This window comes from Pollachius pollachius (genome assembly GCF_949987615.1).
Source record: "Pollachius pollachius genome assembly, chromosome: 1".
Classification (NCBI taxonomy): Eukaryota; Metazoa; Chordata; class Actinopteri; order Gadiformes; family Gadidae; genus Pollachius; species Pollachius pollachius.
The window spans coordinates 43,101,802-43,121,995 of NC_136934.1; the positions used below are offsets into that span (position 1 = coordinate 43,101,802).

General features: G+C 46.0%; 4 protein-coding genes across 7 annotated transcripts; 2 read left to right on the forward strand and 2 right to left on the reverse strand.

Moving 5' to 3' along the window:
• Nucleotides 1–740: 740 nt before the first annotated feature.
• tmem158 (transmembrane protein 158) lies at nucleotides 741–1,451 on the forward strand (the record flags this gene model as incomplete). The annotated part of the gene is made up of 1 exon (XM_079733741.1): nucleotides 741–1,451. One exon carries the CDS (start codon nucleotides 741–743, stop codon nucleotides 1,449–1,451), a length of 711 nt encoding a protein of 236 aa, XP_079589867.1.
• Nucleotides 1,452–2,608: 1,157 nt separating this feature from the next.
• Nucleotides 2,609–10,048, forward strand: cdcp1a (CUB domain containing protein 1a). Its single transcript, XM_079731536.1, has 9 exons — nucleotides 2,609–2,785; nucleotides 3,479–3,697; nucleotides 3,856–4,203; nucleotides 4,333–4,707; nucleotides 6,079–6,279; nucleotides 6,910–7,293; nucleotides 7,485–7,841; nucleotides 7,967–8,051; nucleotides 8,311–10,048. The coding sequence occupies exons 1-9, from the start codon at nucleotides 2,716–2,718 to the stop codon at nucleotides 8,831–8,833; spliced, it is 2,562 nt and encodes an 853-aa protein (XP_079587662.1). The 5' UTR covers nucleotides 2,609–2,715; the 3' UTR covers nucleotides 8,834–10,048.
• Nucleotides 10,049–10,251: 203 nt separating this feature from the next.
• clec3ba (C-type lectin domain family 3, member Ba) lies at nucleotides 10,252–11,326 on the reverse strand. Its single transcript, XM_079733846.1, has 3 exons — nucleotides 11,211–11,326; nucleotides 10,942–11,040; nucleotides 10,252–10,758 (listed from the first exon to the last, which is right to left on the reverse strand). The coding sequence occupies exons 1-3, from the start codon at nucleotides 11,311–11,313 to the stop codon at nucleotides 10,358–10,360; spliced, it is 603 nt and encodes a 200-aa protein (XP_079589972.1). The 5' UTR covers nucleotides 11,314–11,326; the 3' UTR covers nucleotides 10,252–10,357.
• A 950-nt stretch (nucleotides 11,327–12,276) lies between these two features.
• On the reverse strand, nucleotides 12,277–19,643 carry fez2a (fasciculation and elongation protein zeta 2a). Of its 4 annotated transcripts, XM_079733048.1 has the most exons (8): nucleotides 19,175–19,643; nucleotides 18,506–18,623; nucleotides 17,752–17,886; nucleotides 17,200–17,293; nucleotides 16,621–16,874; nucleotides 15,868–15,943; nucleotides 15,659–15,724; nucleotides 12,277–13,236 (listed from the first exon to the last, which is right to left on the reverse strand). In XM_079733048.1, the coding sequence occupies exons 1-8, from the start codon at nucleotides 19,489–19,491 to the stop codon at nucleotides 13,220–13,222; spliced, it is 1,077 nt and encodes a 358-aa protein (XP_079589174.1). In that variant the 5' UTR covers nucleotides 19,492–19,643; the 3' UTR covers nucleotides 12,277–13,219. The 4 variants fall into 4 exon arrangements, with proteins under 4 accessions (XP_079589174.1, XP_079589176.1, XP_079589173.1 ...); XM_079733050.1 differs by lacking the exon at nucleotides 12,277–13,236 and having other exon boundaries at nucleotides 15,507–15,724; nucleotides 17,752–17,775; nucleotides 18,515–18,623; XM_079733047.1 differs by lacking the exon at nucleotides 12,277–13,236 and having other exon boundaries at nucleotides 15,507–15,724.
• Nucleotides 19,644–20,194: the final 551 nt, after the last annotated feature.

Genomic DNA, 20,194 nt, shown 5'->3' on the forward strand with positions numbered 1-20,194 from the left:
TGAAAAACATGTTTTTAATAATAAAATGTACTAGCCTATGGGCCTATTCCATTTAAATTGTTCGGGGGTTTATTGTCAATCATTAAAATTTTGCGTATAATGCACGTTACAATACGCTATCACACTATTTTAAAACGAGACTTGTAGTCCTACTGCTTTAAATCTCATGTGGCTCAACTTGTATTGTTATTGCTCTGCATCTCCAAGCAGGCAACGGGAGCCGCGCGCGCAGTTGGAAACGCGCGGCGTGTCCCCGCGCAGGTGGATCTTTCTCCCGCCACTCCTGACTGCAAGCTCTCGTGCTCAACGTTCACAGTACTGACGACGCAAGGGTTTGAGCACGGGGGGGTCGTGCATGGCGAGGACAACTCGAAATATGCCTTACATCTCCCCACCCTACAACACGAGACGATTGAGAAGAAGAAGTCATCAAGGTAGCCTACTTCAAGCACAGAACCCCCCAAAACCACAGGAGGAGTAGAAACCTGAGTGACATTACTATTTCTAGTGGTCGGGTGTCGGTGTGTGCACAGCTCTCCCACCAGGACTACAGTAGGACCCAGTCCGCTACCTATATTTCGTGTGATCTGGTGGCGTTCTACGGCTCTCCAGCGGGACTACAGTAGGACTACGGATCTGGTTCCCCATCCCCACCGGAGAGGACAACCAGGGAGCTCGGCTAGAACACGGTCCCCGGCTGCCCAGAACACCATGCACAGGGCAGAGACGCGCCCAATGCCATGCTGAACCTCTCGCCGCCGACCCTTCTGCGGGTAGTGACCGCCGTGGCCGGGCTGCTCCAGCTATGCCACGGCTGGAGCGACGAAGACCTGCTCCTGCCGCCCGTCAACTCGACCAACAGGTTCCTGGCCAACCTGGAGGTCGACGTTCGCTACTCCAAGAGATCCGCGGTGGAGGACAGCGAAGCCTCGTCGTCGGACGGCTCCCTCCAGACCCCGTCTCAGTGCAACGTGAGCGTCCAGCGGCTCCTGCCCACCTCGCTGGTGGCTCGCTGGGACAGCAACTTCGGGTTCCAGTGCGACGTGTTCATATACACCACAAACAACCACGGAAGGGCTTTTTTCTCGGCTTCCTTCAACAGGGCCATGTCGCCGGTGGTGATCGAGCACCTCGGCGTAACCGGTGGGCAGCAGGAGCTGAGGCTGTGCGTGGGCTGCGGTCTCTCCCGGTACAGGAGGTTCGGCCAGGGCAGGTCGAGGGGCCAGCAGGGGACCGGGGACTCGATCAATTTCTGCTGCGTCGATTTTAGCCTGGATGAACTCAAGGGGGACAAAAGTTGGAGGCTCAACAGAAAGCCCATCGAGTCGACGCTGGTGGCGTGCTTCATGACCCTGGTCATCATCGTGTGGAGCGTTGCTGCTCTCATATGGCCGGTGCCCATCATTGCAGGGTTTTTGCCCAATGGGATGGAGCAGAGACGGCCGAGATAATTCAAGTTTTTGTTTTTTCTTTATTTTTTCTGGATAAAAAGCCTGTGCTGCCTATACTGTTTGTAGCCATCCCAGCGGAGGTTTGTAATACGTTAAGCCAAATGGGGTTTGGTTTAGATTTAGCCGCTAGACCTCAAGGTGAGCTCCTGTAATAATGGAGCATTGTCTATTGCCTAGGTGTGTTTGTTTTTAACCCGTGTAGGCCTTTTTGTAGGTCAGCGTAACCGTGCTAACTTTTATCCTAAAACTCTGTATAGTTTTGGAACTTTATAGATTATTTTACTTTTAGGCTTATATTTAGGAATAGGATTTTTACATAGAAAATGTTCTTTAAACTGTGCTGTCATATGATATAACTTATTTAGTCGACTTTAAAATACACATGTAAGGTTTAAAAGTATATTCTTAACATATTCTCAGAATATAAAAGGTTTCTAAAGATAGAGATGATGCCAACATTTATATTGTCCGATTTATAATATCAAGTTCAACTTAAGAAAAGTGATCAGTTGTATTTATGTTAAGATTACTATAATGAAAATAAAACGATATAATATTTACAATATCTTCCCAGTTTCATACTCTTATTTCCAAATGAAGTGTGTGTGTGTGTGTGTGTGTGTGTGTGTGTGTGTGTGTGTGTGTGTGTGTGTGTATGTGTGTGTGTGTGTGTGTGTGTGTGTGTGTGTGTGTGTGTGTGTGTGTGTGTGTGTGTGTGTGTGTCTGTGTGAGAGACATAGTGTCTAGTAATAACGCTATAAAGAGTAATAATTTCATTTTAAGATAGCAAGGAAGTCTTAGTTATTTGCATGGAGCACATGGCTTACATAGCGGCCTACTGGTCGGTTTATGTTAAAAATGTCTCCAATCCATTCATTTATTTGGAGGGACTAATTGGACTAAGCCTGGAAAGCTCGTAAAACTTTTTTGATAAAACTATATTGCTCTAATGCCTAATGGCTGACAGATTTAAATGGCGGTAGCCTACTACTACTTTATACACATTCGTATACGCATAGGCCTGTACTGAACTTAGAGACGGCAGGCTACTAGAGGCTACTAGATGGTATGGAGCGTGAAACGGGGCCTGGTGCCCCGCCTTACCTGGAAGAGGTGTGGTGTCCCACTACAGGAAGTAGGCAGGCAGTTGGGGAATAATCAACAGGACGTTGCCATCATTTTCGTCGCTATGAATTTTCTTCCATCATGAAATACAACCGCAACTTTCCAGGGGCTTCGACTTACCACCACCTGTTGTTCGACCATGGTCTCATCAGCGCTCCGACGGGCCGTAGGGGTGCTCCTACTCACAGCTGCGATTCTCAATGTGTCAGGTTAGTCACGTCCTCCTCTGACTGTGTGGCTGCTTGATGACATTTTTACGAGGGAGAGCGTAAAACGTGTTGGAGTTCTGGATAAGTTTCTGCTGTTATGCTATCTCAATAATGAAGTATGGGTGTGGGTGTGTGTCTGTGTGTGTATCCACATGTTTTTAGTTTTTTTTATAGTCGCCGACCCTTCCTACCTATTGGTTGAATGAACGCCGAATGATAACATCTGATCCGATGTGTGATCCATTTTAAACCTGGACTCTACACATTTCGCCTGGGAAACGTATCTGTATCTCGTTGAGAGATGCCCGTTGAGGAGAGAAATAAATCGTTGTTGTGTGTGTTTGTGTGTGTGTGTGTGTGTGTGTGTGTGTGTGTGTGTGGGGGGGGGGGGGGGGGGGGGGGGGTGGATGGTGTTTGTTTGTGTGTGTATACAGGCCACTGTTTGTACTGGAGTGGGTACATCAAGGGTGATTGTGTGCAAAGCCTAATCTCTCCCAACACAGCTCTGTCCTGCAAATACAAAAATGCTCTGAATGGGAACACAAACTATTTCCTATCAAAAACCATGGTGAAAATGTGTAGGACACAAAATCACAAGAAACAAGCCACCGCCTTTCGCATGGAAGTCCATCCTTTCATGTAGAAGTTGTAACATACAGGACATGTTTGTTAATGTGTGTCCGTTCTATCCAGGGTTCCAGATCCGGAACCTCAGCCTTGACAGGGGCACTAGCTACAACTTTAGCAATAGTAATGATGGCAGACAGTCAGAGTGCCCTGTGTGTGTTGGGGAGGGTCAGAAACAAACATGCAATGCATGGGTTCTGCTACAAGGCCCTGGCTCTGTCTCAGTGGTGTTCAAGTGCCCCAAACCGGAAGACGTCATCCACTTGGAAGTGCGTCGGAATATCGGTAAGGATCGGTTCGCATGCGCCACTGAGCACAATGGAACGGAGGGTTGCCTTATGTAACGATGCGATCATGTTATCCATTGGCGCTGGATACTCACAATATTTGCTCACGTCTTTGAACACTCTCTTTTCTGTTGCCATGGTAATTGTGCTCTGTAGAATGCACGAAACAATCCTGCAACGGAAATATCACCATGGAGGAACCAAGCTCCCTATTGGGGTTCAACCGCGCCTACGTTTGGACCCTGAAGGCTGCAGCACCCAAAGCCTTTCTGATAGACTTCACCAGGACCGGTCTGAGACAGGTCCATTCCTCACAAGTGTGCCCAGACAAGCACATCTACACCCTGCAGTCGGTGGGGAGAGTGGACATCGGGAGGTACTGCAGAACCGGCCCCATCGGCCAAGCCCAGGTGCTGAACCAGGGATCCTTCTCTGTGCACGTGCCCGCCAAGGAACCACTGCAAGCGGGAACCTTCAATGTTTCAGTCGGGGAAGAGATAAAAAGTGAGCGTGTTGCCAGATTGGATGTGTTATAGGTTCACGAAATGTGAACAATTTATATTCATATGGATTTCATGGGGAAATCTCCTGCCATTCAACGGAACAATACCCTTGATTTCTGCCTCCTTTCAGCTCTCGCCAAAATCAAAGTGATCCTACCGACGGGGAGTTCGTCGTCGCCGGTGGAACTGCTCTCCCCGAACTACCCGCAGAGCTTCCCCGACGACGACCTGGTCCAATGGGAGATCCAGGTGCCCGGGAAGCACAGCGCCGCGGTCCAGGTGGTGAACCACACGCAGCCGGCCTGTCGGAAGAAGGGGACCGCCGTGGTGTATGGCGAGGGCGGGAGGGGCATGCTGGTCCTGGGGCTGTCGGACCCCCAGCCGGCCCAGGAGAAGCACAACTTCACCATGACCCTGAAGAACTGTGAGATGGACCTCACCAGGAGCAGCCCCCGAGGGCTGTCCCTCCACCTCAGGGTGACCGCGACCCCCACCGGCCAGCCAGGTCTGTGTGTGTGTGTGTGTGTGTGTGTGGCTTCCTGCTGGGGTGGGACATCACTGGTGTACTGGGGTCTACTGCTTTATCATTACTGGGGAACGGGTGGGGACTCGTTACTGATATGCTGGTGTATACTGGTGTATGCTGGTATAATATTAATGGTATACTGGTGTACTGCTGTATCATTACTGATATACTGGTGTAAACTGGTGTATCATTCTTGATATACTTGTGTACACTGGTGTACTGGTATATCTTTACTGATGTATTGTTTTATACTGATGTATTGGTATATCATTACTGATTTACTGTTCTTTACTGGTGTATTGGTATATAATTTGTGATATACTTGTGTATGCTGGTGTACGGTATATCACAGATTTACCTTTCTATACTAGTGTTTACTGATATAAAATTACTGATATACTGGTGTATACTGCTGTACTTGTATATCATTACTGATATACTGGTGAACTGGTATATCATTCCTGATAGATATAATTCCTGATATACAGCTGTATACTGGTGTACTGTTATGTCATTCCTGATATACTGGTCTGCTTGTATATCATTAGTGATAATCTGGTGCCATGACTACTGTCAAAAGTTATGACGTCTGTATTTATTTTAGTGCACGTTTTTAGGCCTCCCTAGTGCACACGGGGAATGGGATTGCTTGCAGGTTTACAGCCACTCCCTAATTAAGATGGCATCTCACTGTCATAAACCATTTGCCTGAAGTCCAGCAACGAAACGTTGCATGAAAATATTTTATTGCAAGTTGCAAGTTTGTTTTACACTAGTGTTCCCTTTCTGTAATGTATTCTTGATTTATATACCAATCTGAGTCACATCACTAGTAAAACATATGACACTCCATTTTATTGTTTTTCCCTTAATACCAGTTCCATTCTCAAAGGTATCCACAGACCACTTTAGACAACCCTCCTTACCCTCTGAAGGGGCAAGAAAAAACACATCACTATTGACTCTGTTGGGAATGTCCAATATAGAGACATAGACATTGCTTTGTCCTCTAGATATCCCATCTTGTTAGAACACAGCCCACCAGGTTAATACCAGACTTCCCCCTGTTGGTTTTAAACTACGTAAACTTGCATTTGGATATCCGAGTAATGGTGGGGAAGCTTTTGGAAAGATTAAGCATTATGCTCCGAATTTCAGGGAGCTCCCAAGATGTGCTAACCCCTGAGTCATGTGTGTGTTGTAACTCGGCTGTGGGTAGACAATTCATGTTTGGGCAAGCAACAAGGGAAGAAAATAAGGGTAGATACAGGTCACTGTCTGTGCACATTATCGATTTTCCCATCTGTTATTATTGAGTGTGTTTTTCAACATTGACATTTCTATTTGTAGAAATGTTGTGTTCTGTGGACCTGGGGCAAAGTCAGGGTCTTTCCCTGAACCTTAAGAAGATCCGACCTGACTCGGAGTGTCTGATGACAATGAACTCCGTGGCCGAGGGGACCATCCTGGTTCCGTCATACGGGGTTGCGCAACTGTCTTTCCAGGACTGTTCTCCAGCCGACGTTTGGGTCACGGCCAGCAGAGTCATCGGTGAGTACATTTTGAGTCATGTTTATGTATCAATAACCTTATTGTGTGATTTACCCCTCCTAAAGAACAGACTATAAAGTACTGAAACCAGCACAGTGTTGTTGTGTTCAAAGGGTACGATAGATCAGATTCTATGTTTTTCTTATGGTAGACATCCCCATTGAAAGCATGTGTTTATGACCAGCTGTAGCTCTGAGTAAATATAGATGCTTAACTTCAGCTTGGTAAACGTCCTTTGTTGCCATAGAGCCACTCAGTAGTTTTGGTCAGCTGTGTCCACCCTTATAATTAACTTGACTATTGTACCTTTCCTAAAACGTGTTGAACAGCACTGGTTTTTATGCGGTCCTAGCAGTCGCTATGAGTGCAGCGAAGATACCACAGAGTGCTGCACACTGAGGTTCCTTTAAGCAACTCATTTTTTTTCGACGAGCTGATAAAAGGGCTATCTACCTGACTATTTTGTGTGTATTCCAGAAATGCTAGACTGCTAATCAGAGCAGCATTCTCCCACTTGGACATTTCAGCTGTAATAAAAAAAAGGAGAAAAAAAAATTAAACAACAATTCAACATTATCCTCAATCCTTCAGTAATCATGAAACCGTTCTGTGTATTTTCTTCTTTCCCAGAATGCCGTAGTTTAAAGGCCTGCTCCAGGAAGCCCTTCCCCCTGCGGGTCCCCTCCCTGCCCTCCTGTCTCCCAGCCCCCCTGAGGAGCGTCACCTGGTCCCTGGTTCATCCCGCCAGGGGCAGCACGGAGATCCTCAGCCCCGGCGACGGACTTAAGCGCTCGCTCCCCGGCCAGCCCTGCAACGGCAGCCTGGTGCTGGCCGTCGCCGAGGACGACGGCCGCACGTCCCTCGGAACGTTCTGCCCCGGGGGGCCCATCCATAGCATCCAGTTCCGCTCCAACGTGTCCATCACGGCCTCCGTCGACCAGGGGAATCCGAGGGGGGTCCAGCTCTCCACGCCTCAGTCTCAGCTGGGAGCGCATTTCAAGGAGGAGATCACAGGTGAAGCCTTTAGCGTACTGCGCCAGTGGGTCACATTATACTGATAGGCTGGTGTATGCTGGTGTAGTATGACTGATATACTGGTGTATACTGGTGTATACAGTCTATGGGCTATACAAATAAAATTGAATTGAATTGAATTTGATGTTTGATCCGTCGTTCCCTCGCTCTTTGCTCCGTGTGTCGCCCAGAGGACAACATATTCACCCTGTCGCCGAAGGGAAGCGAGCCCACCCTCCTGGCCAGCCCCGGCTGGCCGACGGGCATGCAGTCCTACTCCAGCATCTCCTGGATCGTCAAAGTGCCCGCCAAGCAGGAGGCCCACTTAGTGTTCATCAACCTCAGCCAGCCCAAGTGCAGCAACCGCCACACCAGCATCCGGATCCGCCTGCTGGACTCGGCCGAGGAGATGTACAGCCGGCGGGAGGACGAGGAGGCGGAAGAGCAGGTGGACGCCCCCGGCTCCTTCTACCTGAACATATCCAACTGCATGATGGAGAAGGGAGAGTTCAGCATGCTCACCGAGATGACGCTGCGCAAGAGCAGGAGTAAGCAAAGCACGCAAATGCATTCAAGAGATCCCAGAGAGAGAGAGAGAGAGAGAGAGAGAGAGATTATTATTTTGGTAAAGCAAGGTTTCATGAGTGTTTTGTTCTTGTTTGGTGATGCGCAGACATGCTGACCGTTATCGCGAGCGTGGTGTCAGTCCTGCTGGTGATCGCTGCTGTTGTGTTGGCCGTGGTCTGTGTGGTCATCAGGTGAGCCACCATCTGGCCAATATGGCGTCGGCAACGTTGCATTGTTATCGATTTGTAAATAGTTAATTACACAATATATTCTCATCCTTCCAAAATCCATGATTTTATTTCAATTACAATTTTATAAATTGTATATATTTTATAGGAATATCCTAGTTTATACTGTTGTTTTTTTGGTGTCGTTTTTTAAAGGGACTCTTTAAAATCGACTCACTTCCATTCATGTATTCATCTATCTATTTATCGCCAATGTTCTCAGGAAGAAGAAGAAGGAGCTAAGTCGCAATCAAGTGTCCATCTACAACCCCGCCGGGGCCGTCTTCCGTCCTGGGGAGAGTAACCTGCCCGGTGAAGACGAGTACCACGTCTACGCCTCCATCGAGGACACCCTGGTTTACACACACCTGCTGAAGAAGGAGCTCAACATGGAAGGGGACGCAGACGTGGACACGTACCGGCCGTTCACCGGGCCGACAGAGCCCCACAGACCACCGTCCGCTATCAACCCAGAGTTGGACACGTACCGGCCGTTCACCGGGCCGACAGAGCCCCACAGACCACCGTCCGCTATCAACCCAGAGGTGGGCACCTACCGGCCGTTCCTGGGGACGCCTAATATAGGCCCGCCGGTGCCTCGACCCAACCGAGCCAGTCGAGACCAGTCCATGGTGCAGGACGACCCGCAGGCCCCCGACGGCCAGAGTGACCTCGGGGCCCCCGAAGAGCCCGCCTCTGAACGGCCAGCACTGGGGAATCGGATTGAGCCGGAGGGCAGTGACTGAAGAGAGAGACCGCTCGGGACCCCCACCTTGTTTCCGACGTCGAGCACACATTCCCTGGAGTGGATGTGAGAACCCGTGCTAACGCAGCGCCTTATGAAGAGGCCATCCACCTCTTTTCGTCGTTTTAGTCCCACCAAAGCCACAGAGGATGAGAATAGGATTAACTTGGTCCAAGCCCTCTTGGACCAATCCATACCTGGTAGGAATGCCTCGGTGCGAAGACGCTCACTGGGTTAGTGAAATGGTCAACGGATTTGAGACATGGAGAGCTAATACACTCTGTGTTTGGCAGAATTTGGAATATTTGCATTTCTTTGGAGTAGTTTATTGTTCGAGTATTTATATTTGTGTTATGTGGTACAAAGTACTGTGGTACTTTGTGTTATGTGGTACTGGATGAGGGTTACAATATTATTGTATGTTACAACATACAATATGTATATATTGTGTTCTGTGTCTCTGTTTTGCTGAGTAATGAAATGCGGATTTCACAATGACAAATTAATATTAAATCAATCTTTGTATGATTTCTTTCAACTAACCAATTTGTGATCATCATTTTAATTATTGTCATATTCACTCATCACTATGATTGGCCCCTTTTAGTCCCAGGCCATTAAAAAATAGGTGAGCATCCTGTGTGAGATTCAGTCAGCTCAAAATGTCCAACGAGAGCTTTACAGCTTAGGGACAGAGAGAAAACGCTGTATGCCTTTGGTTTTCCATGGCGTGGAAAGGTCCATTTCCGCGCATGAGAACTTCCGTATTTGCGTAATCACACCCTGCTGTCATGGTTATTTTTCTCCTAATGCAAAATATATTGAAATATCTGATAACTGACATTGTGGGATTTGTAGTCAATGTAGAATTTGTGCCAAACAATTATTCACTGACTCAAAATACCTTGTGGATGTGTAAAGTATACTCAGGTTGCAGGCATCGATCAGATGATGAGAAACATCCACGCATCAGGTCAGAGACACACGTAAGAGCTTCTGTTGCTTACTCAACTCACCGCAGCAGAAGACCGGAGAAGAACAGCAACTGAAGTGCTTTGCATGGAATACAGCCACTGAGCTCCTATGACTGTTCGTGATCAAACATTGCAGCCACCAATTTCCTATAAAGAACCTCTTCCGACAACCAAAATGTGCAACGGCAAGGGCAGAATTATCGTTCAGTTTTTTTGCTTCTAAAAAATAAATGTAGTCTGCAATCAATGTATAACATGTATAACGTAAATGTATGATACATATAAATGGAGTCAAATGTAATGCTGATGTGTTTATTAGTATATTATGACACAGTATCGCGGGACTTAAGACTACAGTTGTGAAGCAGCAGGACAATGTTTTTAGCTTTCTCAGTCCTGCATTCCTGACAAGCTACGTCATTTAATTACGTTTTAGAAATGAGTAAATCGGTTTTGTTTTTATTTGCATGCACAGGTTACAACTTCCTATGAATATCGGTTCACACAAACATGCTTCATGTTTTACAAAAGGACAACAGGGGCAGTCCTCGTTAAATGATATTAAACTCACACACAGAGACCTTTTCAGCGCGGCAGTTTTCGTCAAACCATTTCCCATTGGCCGAGGTGGACATGATGGCACAGTTCTGGCCCCGCCCACCATCCGGCTGCAGAGTGATGACCGTCTCCCAGTTCTTGAAGCGCACACCTTGCCCTGATTGGTCCAGCCACTGGCCCTCAGTGATCATATCATTGATCCCTAACCAGACGTGCTCCTCTTGGCCGATGCTCTGGAGCACGTACTCATAGAACCGGTCGTTTTCATCCCCGGTCACAGGGGTGCCCAGGCTGCCCCCCTTGGCGATGCAGTCTTCACTGGCTGCGTGGTAGTTCTTCTTCACAGGATCCGCCAGGAAACACTTGCCCAGAACCTTTGTGCCTCGCAAGCAAACTTTGCGGTAGTGGTAGCAGTAGAACAAGTTAGAAGTCAGTTCTAGTATGTTGCAACCCAAAGTGCCTTTCATACACTAGTTATATAAGCCCTAGTCAATGTTTCATTAATAATAACTTAAATCTAAAACATTGTTTGCATAGGAGTTGATTGTTGGCAAGAGATCTCTTTCAGGTACTATACCTGTTTGTAATGCTTGATGTTCTTTCAGTAGATTCAGCTCTTCTAAAATATCATCAATCTGTTTCTGCATCTTCTCGATCACAGCATTGTTTGCAGCCTCTGTTGAAGTAACAAGAGGAACCAAATGAAGATCAAGATCTATCCTTAGGCAATCTTGGCTTTTGTTTCTTGACTTTTGATGAGCGCCCTGTATTTGATGAGCTGCAGAGACCACGAGGATGCGCGCAATTAAATGAGTTCCTCTGAAATGTCGAGGAAACATGCCTTACCTTTCCTTGCGTTCTTCTTCCTTGCACTTGCAGGGGTCTGCTGAAGAGTGGTGTTCGCCAGTAGAAGGAGACATAATATCAAGCAAGCCCCTCTATGGTCCATCACAAAAACACTTTCAAAGGTAATGTTAGGGCTGTTTTCATGTACTGATGGTGAAACACCAAAGCTCTGTGTCGCTGCGAGGACTTGGCCAAAAGCAGATGTGAGTCTTACACCCCAGTAGTGGCAGCACGGCATTGTATGATGAAATCCTTTCTTGAACACACCAAATGGTTTACAGATGTCTCATTATTGTCTTGCATTGTTGCCTTTGTTTCTGCCTAATGCAGGACTCCAGGGAGATGAGTCTGTATTTTAACAGCATAATCAATAGCTACTTTGGCTGTTTCCAAAAAGAATTGGGGGCCACTAAAGAGACAAAGCAATTAAGCAAAAGACTATTAACCAATCTTCATTTAACATGTGTTTCAGAGAATTCCTGGCTGCCTGCTAATCGAATTGAACATAAATCCCTCAGTGTTTCTGGCACACAAGGCCTGCTCTATGCCTAGTGATGGCCAGCCAGAGGTGAGTGTGTTTTGGCCCTTAGTCCAGGGTCTCCATCTGGTTCCGCTCAGGAAACTGGAGCATGCCCAGCAGACACATGGCAGAGGCTTACATCATGTGCAAAACATTCTGTTTTGGTTGTTTTCATTTGTTTTGAACATGTCTTCCTTAGCATGCTGTCCTGACTTTTAGCATGGAAAGTCAAGCAAGCGGAACCCTCTGAATGCTGCTTAAATACATTTTTCCTTGTCGTTTTCTGGTTTACAAGCAGCACAAAAAGCCATAATAATTAACCTTTCAAATGTAAAGCCTCAGCAGGTAAAGCTCAGTTATGGTTCACCGTGTGAAATACTGGTTACTCAACTATGAACATATTTAGACTACACTTTTGTTTTTCTTCTATTACTCGTATATAAGACAATGCCTGCCAATGAACAAGGACATGTCTTAGTTGTATTATTTATTGAATCATTTGTACATAATCAATTGAAAATCAAGCATTTAGCCATTCCACCAATTTAATATTTGTCATAAAAGAAGCAATGTAAAAAATATCCAGCCAAGGCAGTTTGACCATTTGATCAAATAAATAACCAAGTTAACTAAATAACTAAGTTACCAAAAGTTAGGATTTCACTGTGCAAAGTTCTCACTGAGTGGGTGTAAAGGGAAGTTCATTACGACGTCTGATTCAGAGATCCAGTCTGTGTCTCTGTGTTGGAGGAAGCGCAAAGGTCACTCTTCTGTACCAACTGCATAGGGAGTTAATGAGTCAACAGTCACACGGCAGTGCTGTGTTTCAGTCCTGAGAACGTGGCCTTGGCATTAAGCAATACCCCTTCCTTTAGATCCGATGGGGGGGTGTCTGCATTGCTAATACCAACTGTCCAACAACTTAACTAAACAGTGAAGATTCTGTCTACAGTAACAATACTGAATTGCATAATAGGGTTTTAGTTTTCCCACACCCTCTGTGGTTGGAGAACGGGGTGCAGCAAGGCAGAGAGCCATGGGCGCCTGTACAGGGTGCAAATAGTCTCTTAATGATTGCTACAAGGTTGGGGAAAGGGTGCATCTAGAGTTGGGAAATAGTCTCTCACAAAATACCTCTCCAATATCCAAATACTAGAGCTTCTGTATTCACTATTGTTGTATATTCTCAAAGGAGCTCATTTAAAACCCACAATATGCAAAAAAATGAACTAAAACTAAACAATCAAACAATACTAACAGATGAAAACGGGATGTCTGTTAAAACATTGATGCCGTCAAATTACCGTAATGGACGTAAAAGAAATGAGGCGTAAATGAAAACATGAAAATATACGTTTGGAGGAATAAATAAAGGATGGTAATCTGAAAACACATGACGAGTCCTCTTCATCTTGGTTACCATGTTGAGCATGGTACCCCACTCTCTGCTAGAAGCTTCTCCAGAAAATGTAGGCACACTCTCTCTGGTTCACGTCGGACAAAGCACTGCAAGGAAATTACATGTAAGCATTTTAACAAAAGATTCTCCAAAGTAATGCTTGGGGGACTGGGGTAAAGAAAACACGAGGAAGAGGATCCATTCTTTAAGGAATACTTAAAGGGAAAGAGGACAATGTCCAAATACAACTAAATGGTGATAGGATGATTGTGATTTGAAGCGATGCGTAGTTGTAGCATCATGGGTTAATACTACCATGCAGGTTGGGGTGCCAGTGGCGTCACTAGGCTGTTTCATTCGGGGCTAAAGCCCTGGATATTATTTAATTAGCCCCGAATCTTATTAAAAAAGAAAGAAAAAGAAACGTCCTTTTTCTTTTTTTTCTTTTGCTTGCTTTACACTAGAAACAAACATGGGGATTCCAGGGGCATCTCAAAGTATCCTAGTCCTTCTAGGTAGTCCTTCTGGCAAGAGATTTAAAAACACAACCAGACTGTTTACCACGTCAAGTGAATCTCCAGTCATATATATATATATATAAATATCAGAGTTTCCTTTGTCCGGTAATTACCGGTCATTGACCGGAAAAAAATGAGGAGGACCGAAAATTCTATATGTCTCCGGTCAGAATGACCAATGGAAATAATTCTCTGCACAATTTGAATTGTGTTTAAATATGCTAAAGTGGTAATTTGTTTAGCCAATTCATGTTAAACAATGAGGGTTTTGATTGACCCGACCCGGCCGGCTGATATTTCCCACTGCTATCCTTGAGCCGGGTCGGGCCGGGCCTTTGATCGAGCGTTTGTGTTTTTTTTTGTTTTTTTTAATCATTGCTTTATTGGCCTAATCTGAGGAGAAATCTATGCCATAATAAGAAATATTATAGGCCTTTATTACACAGGTCATCTCAATGCCGGGTTCACTTGCATGGGTAGTAGTCCGGTAACTTGTCAACCCCAGCGTCTTCGGTTGCTAAGCGACGTCAACGTCTTTGGCGGACTATTTCACTGCTGATCAACACTACGTTTGCTGGTAACGAATAAATTGTAAAAAGACACACCATGTGAAGTTATTTTTTCGTTTTGGCAAGTAGCTGTGTAATAAGCGGGATAATGTATAAAACGTCGCCAGTCATTATCGAAAATAAGCCCCTTCAGGGCGAACAGGACACCGACGCACAGCCCCTGTTGGGGCGGCGTTCGATACATTATTCCTTACATATATATTTAGCAGAGTAGGCCTAAGTAACAAATGTGTACAAAGTTACACATGTATTAAAAAAAATGTTGGGTTGAAATCGGGCTCGGGCTCATAATTACAGTTCATGTGTCGGGCCGGGCTCGGACAGAACGTGCACGGGCTCGGGCCGGTGCGGGCTTGATTTTCTGGGCCCGATCTAAGCTCTAATAAAGACTGCTCAGCGAAGCTGCCTTGGGGAAGGAAGAGTCACAAGGCTTATGCGCATTGCAAGCAGCAGAGACACTCTCCATACATTTGACTTTAAGTCAGCAGCGGCACGCTTCACAGCTGCCAAATATCGAAAAAAGTAAAAAAAAAAAAAAACGTTAAAATAAAACCTTCCAGGTCACGTGACCGGCACAGATTTTTTATGTATAAGGTCTGTCTCACTTGTATTCATTTTACTCTCAAATAAGAGAGTAAATAGATTTCTGGGGATGAGCAGCACAGCAGTCAGGAAACTATTTAAAGCTATAATAAACTGTGTATTTTGTATATTTATGTAAAGCATTTTGAAAAAACGTGCATGCGCAATAAAGCATAAAAAGTGTATTGCCGCTAGAATTAATTTTCCCTTTCCCTCTGGGCTAAGCCCCGGTTATTTCAGAAACCTAGAAACGCCCCTGCCCTGTACGATTGGCAATACATCTTGTGACACCAAAGAAATTCTACCGTTGCTTAGGTCAGCAATTTTGGAAGAGGGGGGGTAGGTGAGGAGAAAAGGAGAAGTCGGGACACAGTTTGCACAACAGCTGTAGTGTGGGGTGGGGGGGGGGGGGGGGGGGGGGGGGGTGTGTGTGTGTGTGATTGGGGGGGGGGGGGGGGGGGTGAGAGGGGGGGGGTGCACCGACTGTGGGGTCCAACAGCGCCCCACAGTGTGCAACATGAGTGATTACTTGCCACGAACCTCTCCGAGTGTCGCTCTCACATCAGAGCTAGGGAGTTTATTATTAGAGGAGGGATGGAAACAGAAGAGAATGGAAAATAACAAGAAATGAATGCAAAAATAAAATAAAGGGTGTTCTTCTGGCTGTTACCTGGAAAACCATGCGTTCAGATATTCGCTAGAATTTATTCATTCGTTCATCCACAGCAGTTGTTTGGTCGTTCAAATACACACTCCAGGGTCCCTTCACAAACTACACAACCGTTGGTCAAACCGACAGAACAACAAACTTCCCATACTGTAGGTCAACACAACAGGACAACCCAAATCCAACAGCTTACCTTTGAGGATGTAGTCTGTTAGTAGACTGGGCACCTTGTCACTGTTTTCCTTCATAGCTTGAAGAACTGCAAAATAAACAGAAGAAATAGATGCAATCCTACTTCACTTGTCTAGGATTAGCGATGCAGTTGGTGGAAGACGAAAATCACTGCATGACTTGTCTAGTTCTGGCTTAGGGATCATGAAGTTAGTGGAAGATGAAACTTACTGTTGGTCAAAACTTGCAGGTCTTCAATTGATGGAGGACCAACTCTTTTCTCATAAGGTATTAATGTGGTCAAATACTGGGGGGAAAAAGGGACATGGAAGATCCAAATTTTTATATGTTGCAGTTGAAATACCAACATAATAATAACATAAATCAACACTGGTTTATGTCATTCTTCCTGGTTAAGAATGATTGAGAAGAAGGAAGTCGTTTCAGGTCAGGAAAAAAGAGATGTGTTTCTGAGTTATATTATTATCCTCTCTTCACAGAAGTCCTTCTGTCTGAGAAAGTAGAGAGTAACCTGCTGAGTTTCACTGCATCCACTACCAAAAGTTTGCCGGAAGCCGTTTTGAAACACAGAGGTAAATCCCTCCATGCTGAAACGCTGGAGAGAGAGAAAAAGAAGAGAGAAAGAGAAAAATATGATAAGAGATTAGGAGACCAGCAGGAATTAATTTAGGAAAACCAAAGCAGAGATCGGTTTAGCATAGGAGTCACACAAGGAATAAAGACGGATTATAGGATCAAAATTAAAATCAAAAACTAAAAACGTTGTAGTCTGCCACACACTGTGTCCGAGAAGCTTAACCCTCCCTTGGAACATGGACATCAATCACTGCCCGGATGGAGCTCCACACAGCCACACACACACCCTGGCATTATACTATGTGTCTGAGAAGCCCTCTCTCCGCCGCGGACTTCAACCACAACCATCAAAGGGGTCAAATAAAAAAAGGGTCAAATTAAACTGACTGCTCCACGGGTCTTCTCAGGCTGGCTCTGGGGGTTCTTCAGCTTCTTCCTCCTCCTCAGCGACTCCCGGTGCTCCTTCTGCCTGTTCTGCACGTCGATGAGGACCGAGATGAAGCTGTTCTTCACCTCCTTCTCAAAGTCCAGCTCCTCCCGAAGAGCCAGCTCCTGGATCAGCTCCTCAGAGAACGTCTGGATGTTGGTCTCCGTCTCCTCCAGGAGCTCGTTCAGCTCTGCAACACTCATGGCCCCTAGCCCTGGAAACACACACACACACACACACATGCACGCACACGCACGCACGCACACAAACACAAACGCAGACACCGTACGCACAGGGACACACACACATAAGCAAATGGATGCACAGGCCCGCACGCACACACACACACACACACACACACACCCACACACACACACACAAACAGGCACACACAAAGTTCAATAAGACAACAGTTTGAGTAATGACCCACTGAATTGGCCCAGATAAATATCATTGTCTTGTGAAAAACATCATTGTATATCAGAAGGGGTCACGACCCATCATGAATATCAGCCCGCCATGGTCATGTGATCACTCACTCTCCTCGTAACCGGAGCCTCGGCGGTTCTCCAAGGATAAGGAGGCCTCCAGGTCGAGAGAGTCCTGCATCATCTCCTCTAGCTCCTCCATCACCTGCCATGAGGGACACACACAAACACAACGATCAAACACACGCAGACACACAGAAAAGATCAATCAACAAACACACATAACAAAGAACAATCCCACACCCAAATACACGCACACACATACACACACACACACAGCAGAGAACAATCAAACACACACACATGGCAAAGATCACACACACAAACACACACACACAAACACAGCAATTAACAATCACACACACAAACACCCATAGCAAAGAGCAATCACAAAGCCAACTTTAAGACAGCCAAAAAAACAATCACACACGCACAAAGCAAATAAACAATAAAACACAGAGATATACACTCAATGTATCACAGGTAAAAAAATAAATCAGTCTTGAGGATAAAGTCCTGTGTGCTGACCTCATCCTTAGGCTGGTCGACACGGATGCTGAGGTGGTCGCTAAGGACCGGGGGAGGACGGCCGGGGATGCTTACCTGCTCTGCTGTGAAGAGGGGCTCCTGGTTTAGGAAAGGGACAATAATGGAGTGCATGTCCAGCTGTTCCCTCAGCCCCTCCTCCTCCTCCTCCTCCTCCCCACCAGACAGCTCTGTGGTTACATCACTCCTCCTCTGCCGTGGAACCACAGGGGGAGGGGATTTCATCAAAACACTAAACCCTGGCACAATTACTATTTGTGATTTGTGTGACAAAAAGATTGGTGGGTCGGGGGAGGGGGGGACGGGAAAGGGGACAGAGGCGGATCAGTTGGGGTTTATCTGGGATCCAGCAGTCTGCTATGCTATAGCAGAACTTCAGGGGGAGACGGCACAGAGCCTGGGCCGGAAACAAGAAACTGCAAAGGACGGGGTTACACTTTGTTGCCTGTTTTGTTACGGAGATATTGTAGCGAAGAAAGTTGACTGGAAGAAGCTCTCATGAGGGGATTCTAATAAGTGTGTTTTTACAGTAGTTACTCTACATGGTATTTTTTTTTAGAAACCTTTCACAGACCCTTTAATTTACAGTTAAATACTGCAGGGCGAGTTTGTGTTATACTGCATGTAATTGTGCACCAATTACATGCATATGGATCCCTGCCTCCAGCCAAATCATTGGTCGAAAACCAATGTGAAGCAAAAGATACCGAAACGCCCTGTTCACAAAGATTTGGAAGAAATCTGCCATCAGATTTTATCTCCTAATCTTTAGATATGAGTCTTAAGTCTGATTTGTGAGACTAGAAGGCACCTGTCTCACTTGGCTGGGCCCCAGGTTGAGAGGGAGTGTGTGCAGGGCGCGCGTCCGGGAGTGCTTCCAGTCGATGGGCGTTACGCAGCCATAGCTTTGAGTCAGAGAGTTCCAAACCCTAGGTGACAACAGAGAGCAGACAGACCGAATAATTGAGAAGTATACGTTTATAATCCAAGTATAACATGTTTTACCTTTATAAATGCATTGATAGAGGCATTAGCTGCTATTGGGTCAATGGAAGCCAAAAAGGTCTGTTTTATTGATTTTGCTTACTTATTTTATAATAATACAATGGGTTCTTGAGTAATGTGATTTATTTTTGCCTTGATGAAAGTTGTAGTTAGGTATGATTCTTACTTGGTCATCATATAAGGCAAAACCAATATGAAGTCAACTATGATCCAATGTGGTCCTCACTTTGTCCACACATTGTTATTGTGTATTGTTACCATGTCATCACGCACTTCCGGAGTGGTCTCCTCCAAAAATGCTATTAAATCTTCATGCATAATTCATGGTTGCCCATTATACGGCCCTCGGGAAACCAATGACGGCGGAATCCAATCCGTCACATTTCCAGAGCCGATCTTGTTACAACACTGAGGGTTATCCCTAACCACCTAACCCTAACCTACAGAGCATAAGAAACACTTCAACAACACTCACTCGTCCTGTCTCAACCACGTGTCCTCTGTGATTACGTAGGCGGGAGAGACGCTGCCGTATTCTCTTTCAGCATTTGGGAAGCACACGGATACAAATAACTTGTCCTCAGCATCTTTGACAAGGTTTTCCATTGACTTGGAGCTGCAATAAATATCTCCTGGGTTACTTCTGTGTAGTTCCGAGAGGCTCTCCAAGACTCCCGTAGCGTCTTCTGCCTTCGTCTTCACGCCACTTTTACGAATTTCGTGATCTGAAACCATTGTACAGACGAACGAATCCTGCCGCTCATCGTCGAATGGAGCGGCGAGCGCCGCCATGGCTGCCTGTCCGCGCGGACCAGTGTACGTTCCCTGATGAATGATGCACGAGCCAGAGGAATGCCAAGCCTCAGCATCCTAGGCACAAGGACGAGAGAGCATTAGGTATTGAAGCGTTATCCCGGTCTACCTCAATTTCCGCTGTAATTGACATTTCTGCCCTCTCTCTCACCGCTGAACCCATGTAACGGAAGTTCACGCCCTCTCTCTCACAGCTGAACCCATGTATCTGAAGGTCCCGCCCTCTCTCTCGCAGCTGAACCCATGTATCTGAAGGTTCCGCCCTCTCTTTCGCCAGTAACTGTAATTTGGAGCATCCCGTCGCCGGCGGTCCGCGGTGAGATGAGGACGCGTGGAGCCACCGATACATTCTCTGTGTCAGTGTCACTCAAAAGCAGACCCATCCCGACCAGCAAAGTTCAGTACTAAATACAGTACAAAAAAACGTGATAGGCTTTCGTCATTATTTGAGTAGGGGAATCAAGTTAAATAAATAATTAAAGATACCCGGCCGGACCTACAAACACGAACAACGACACACAGTGGAACAATGAAGGAATTAAAGTTTCCCCAATGGCCTGTAGCCTATTGGTTACTAAAGGCAACCGATTTCAAACAAACCCTTCTTTCTGGTCCCAGCGCGTCAACAAGCCCTGACTGTGTCCACTAGGTCATATTTACATTTTGCTTCAACGCGGCTGCG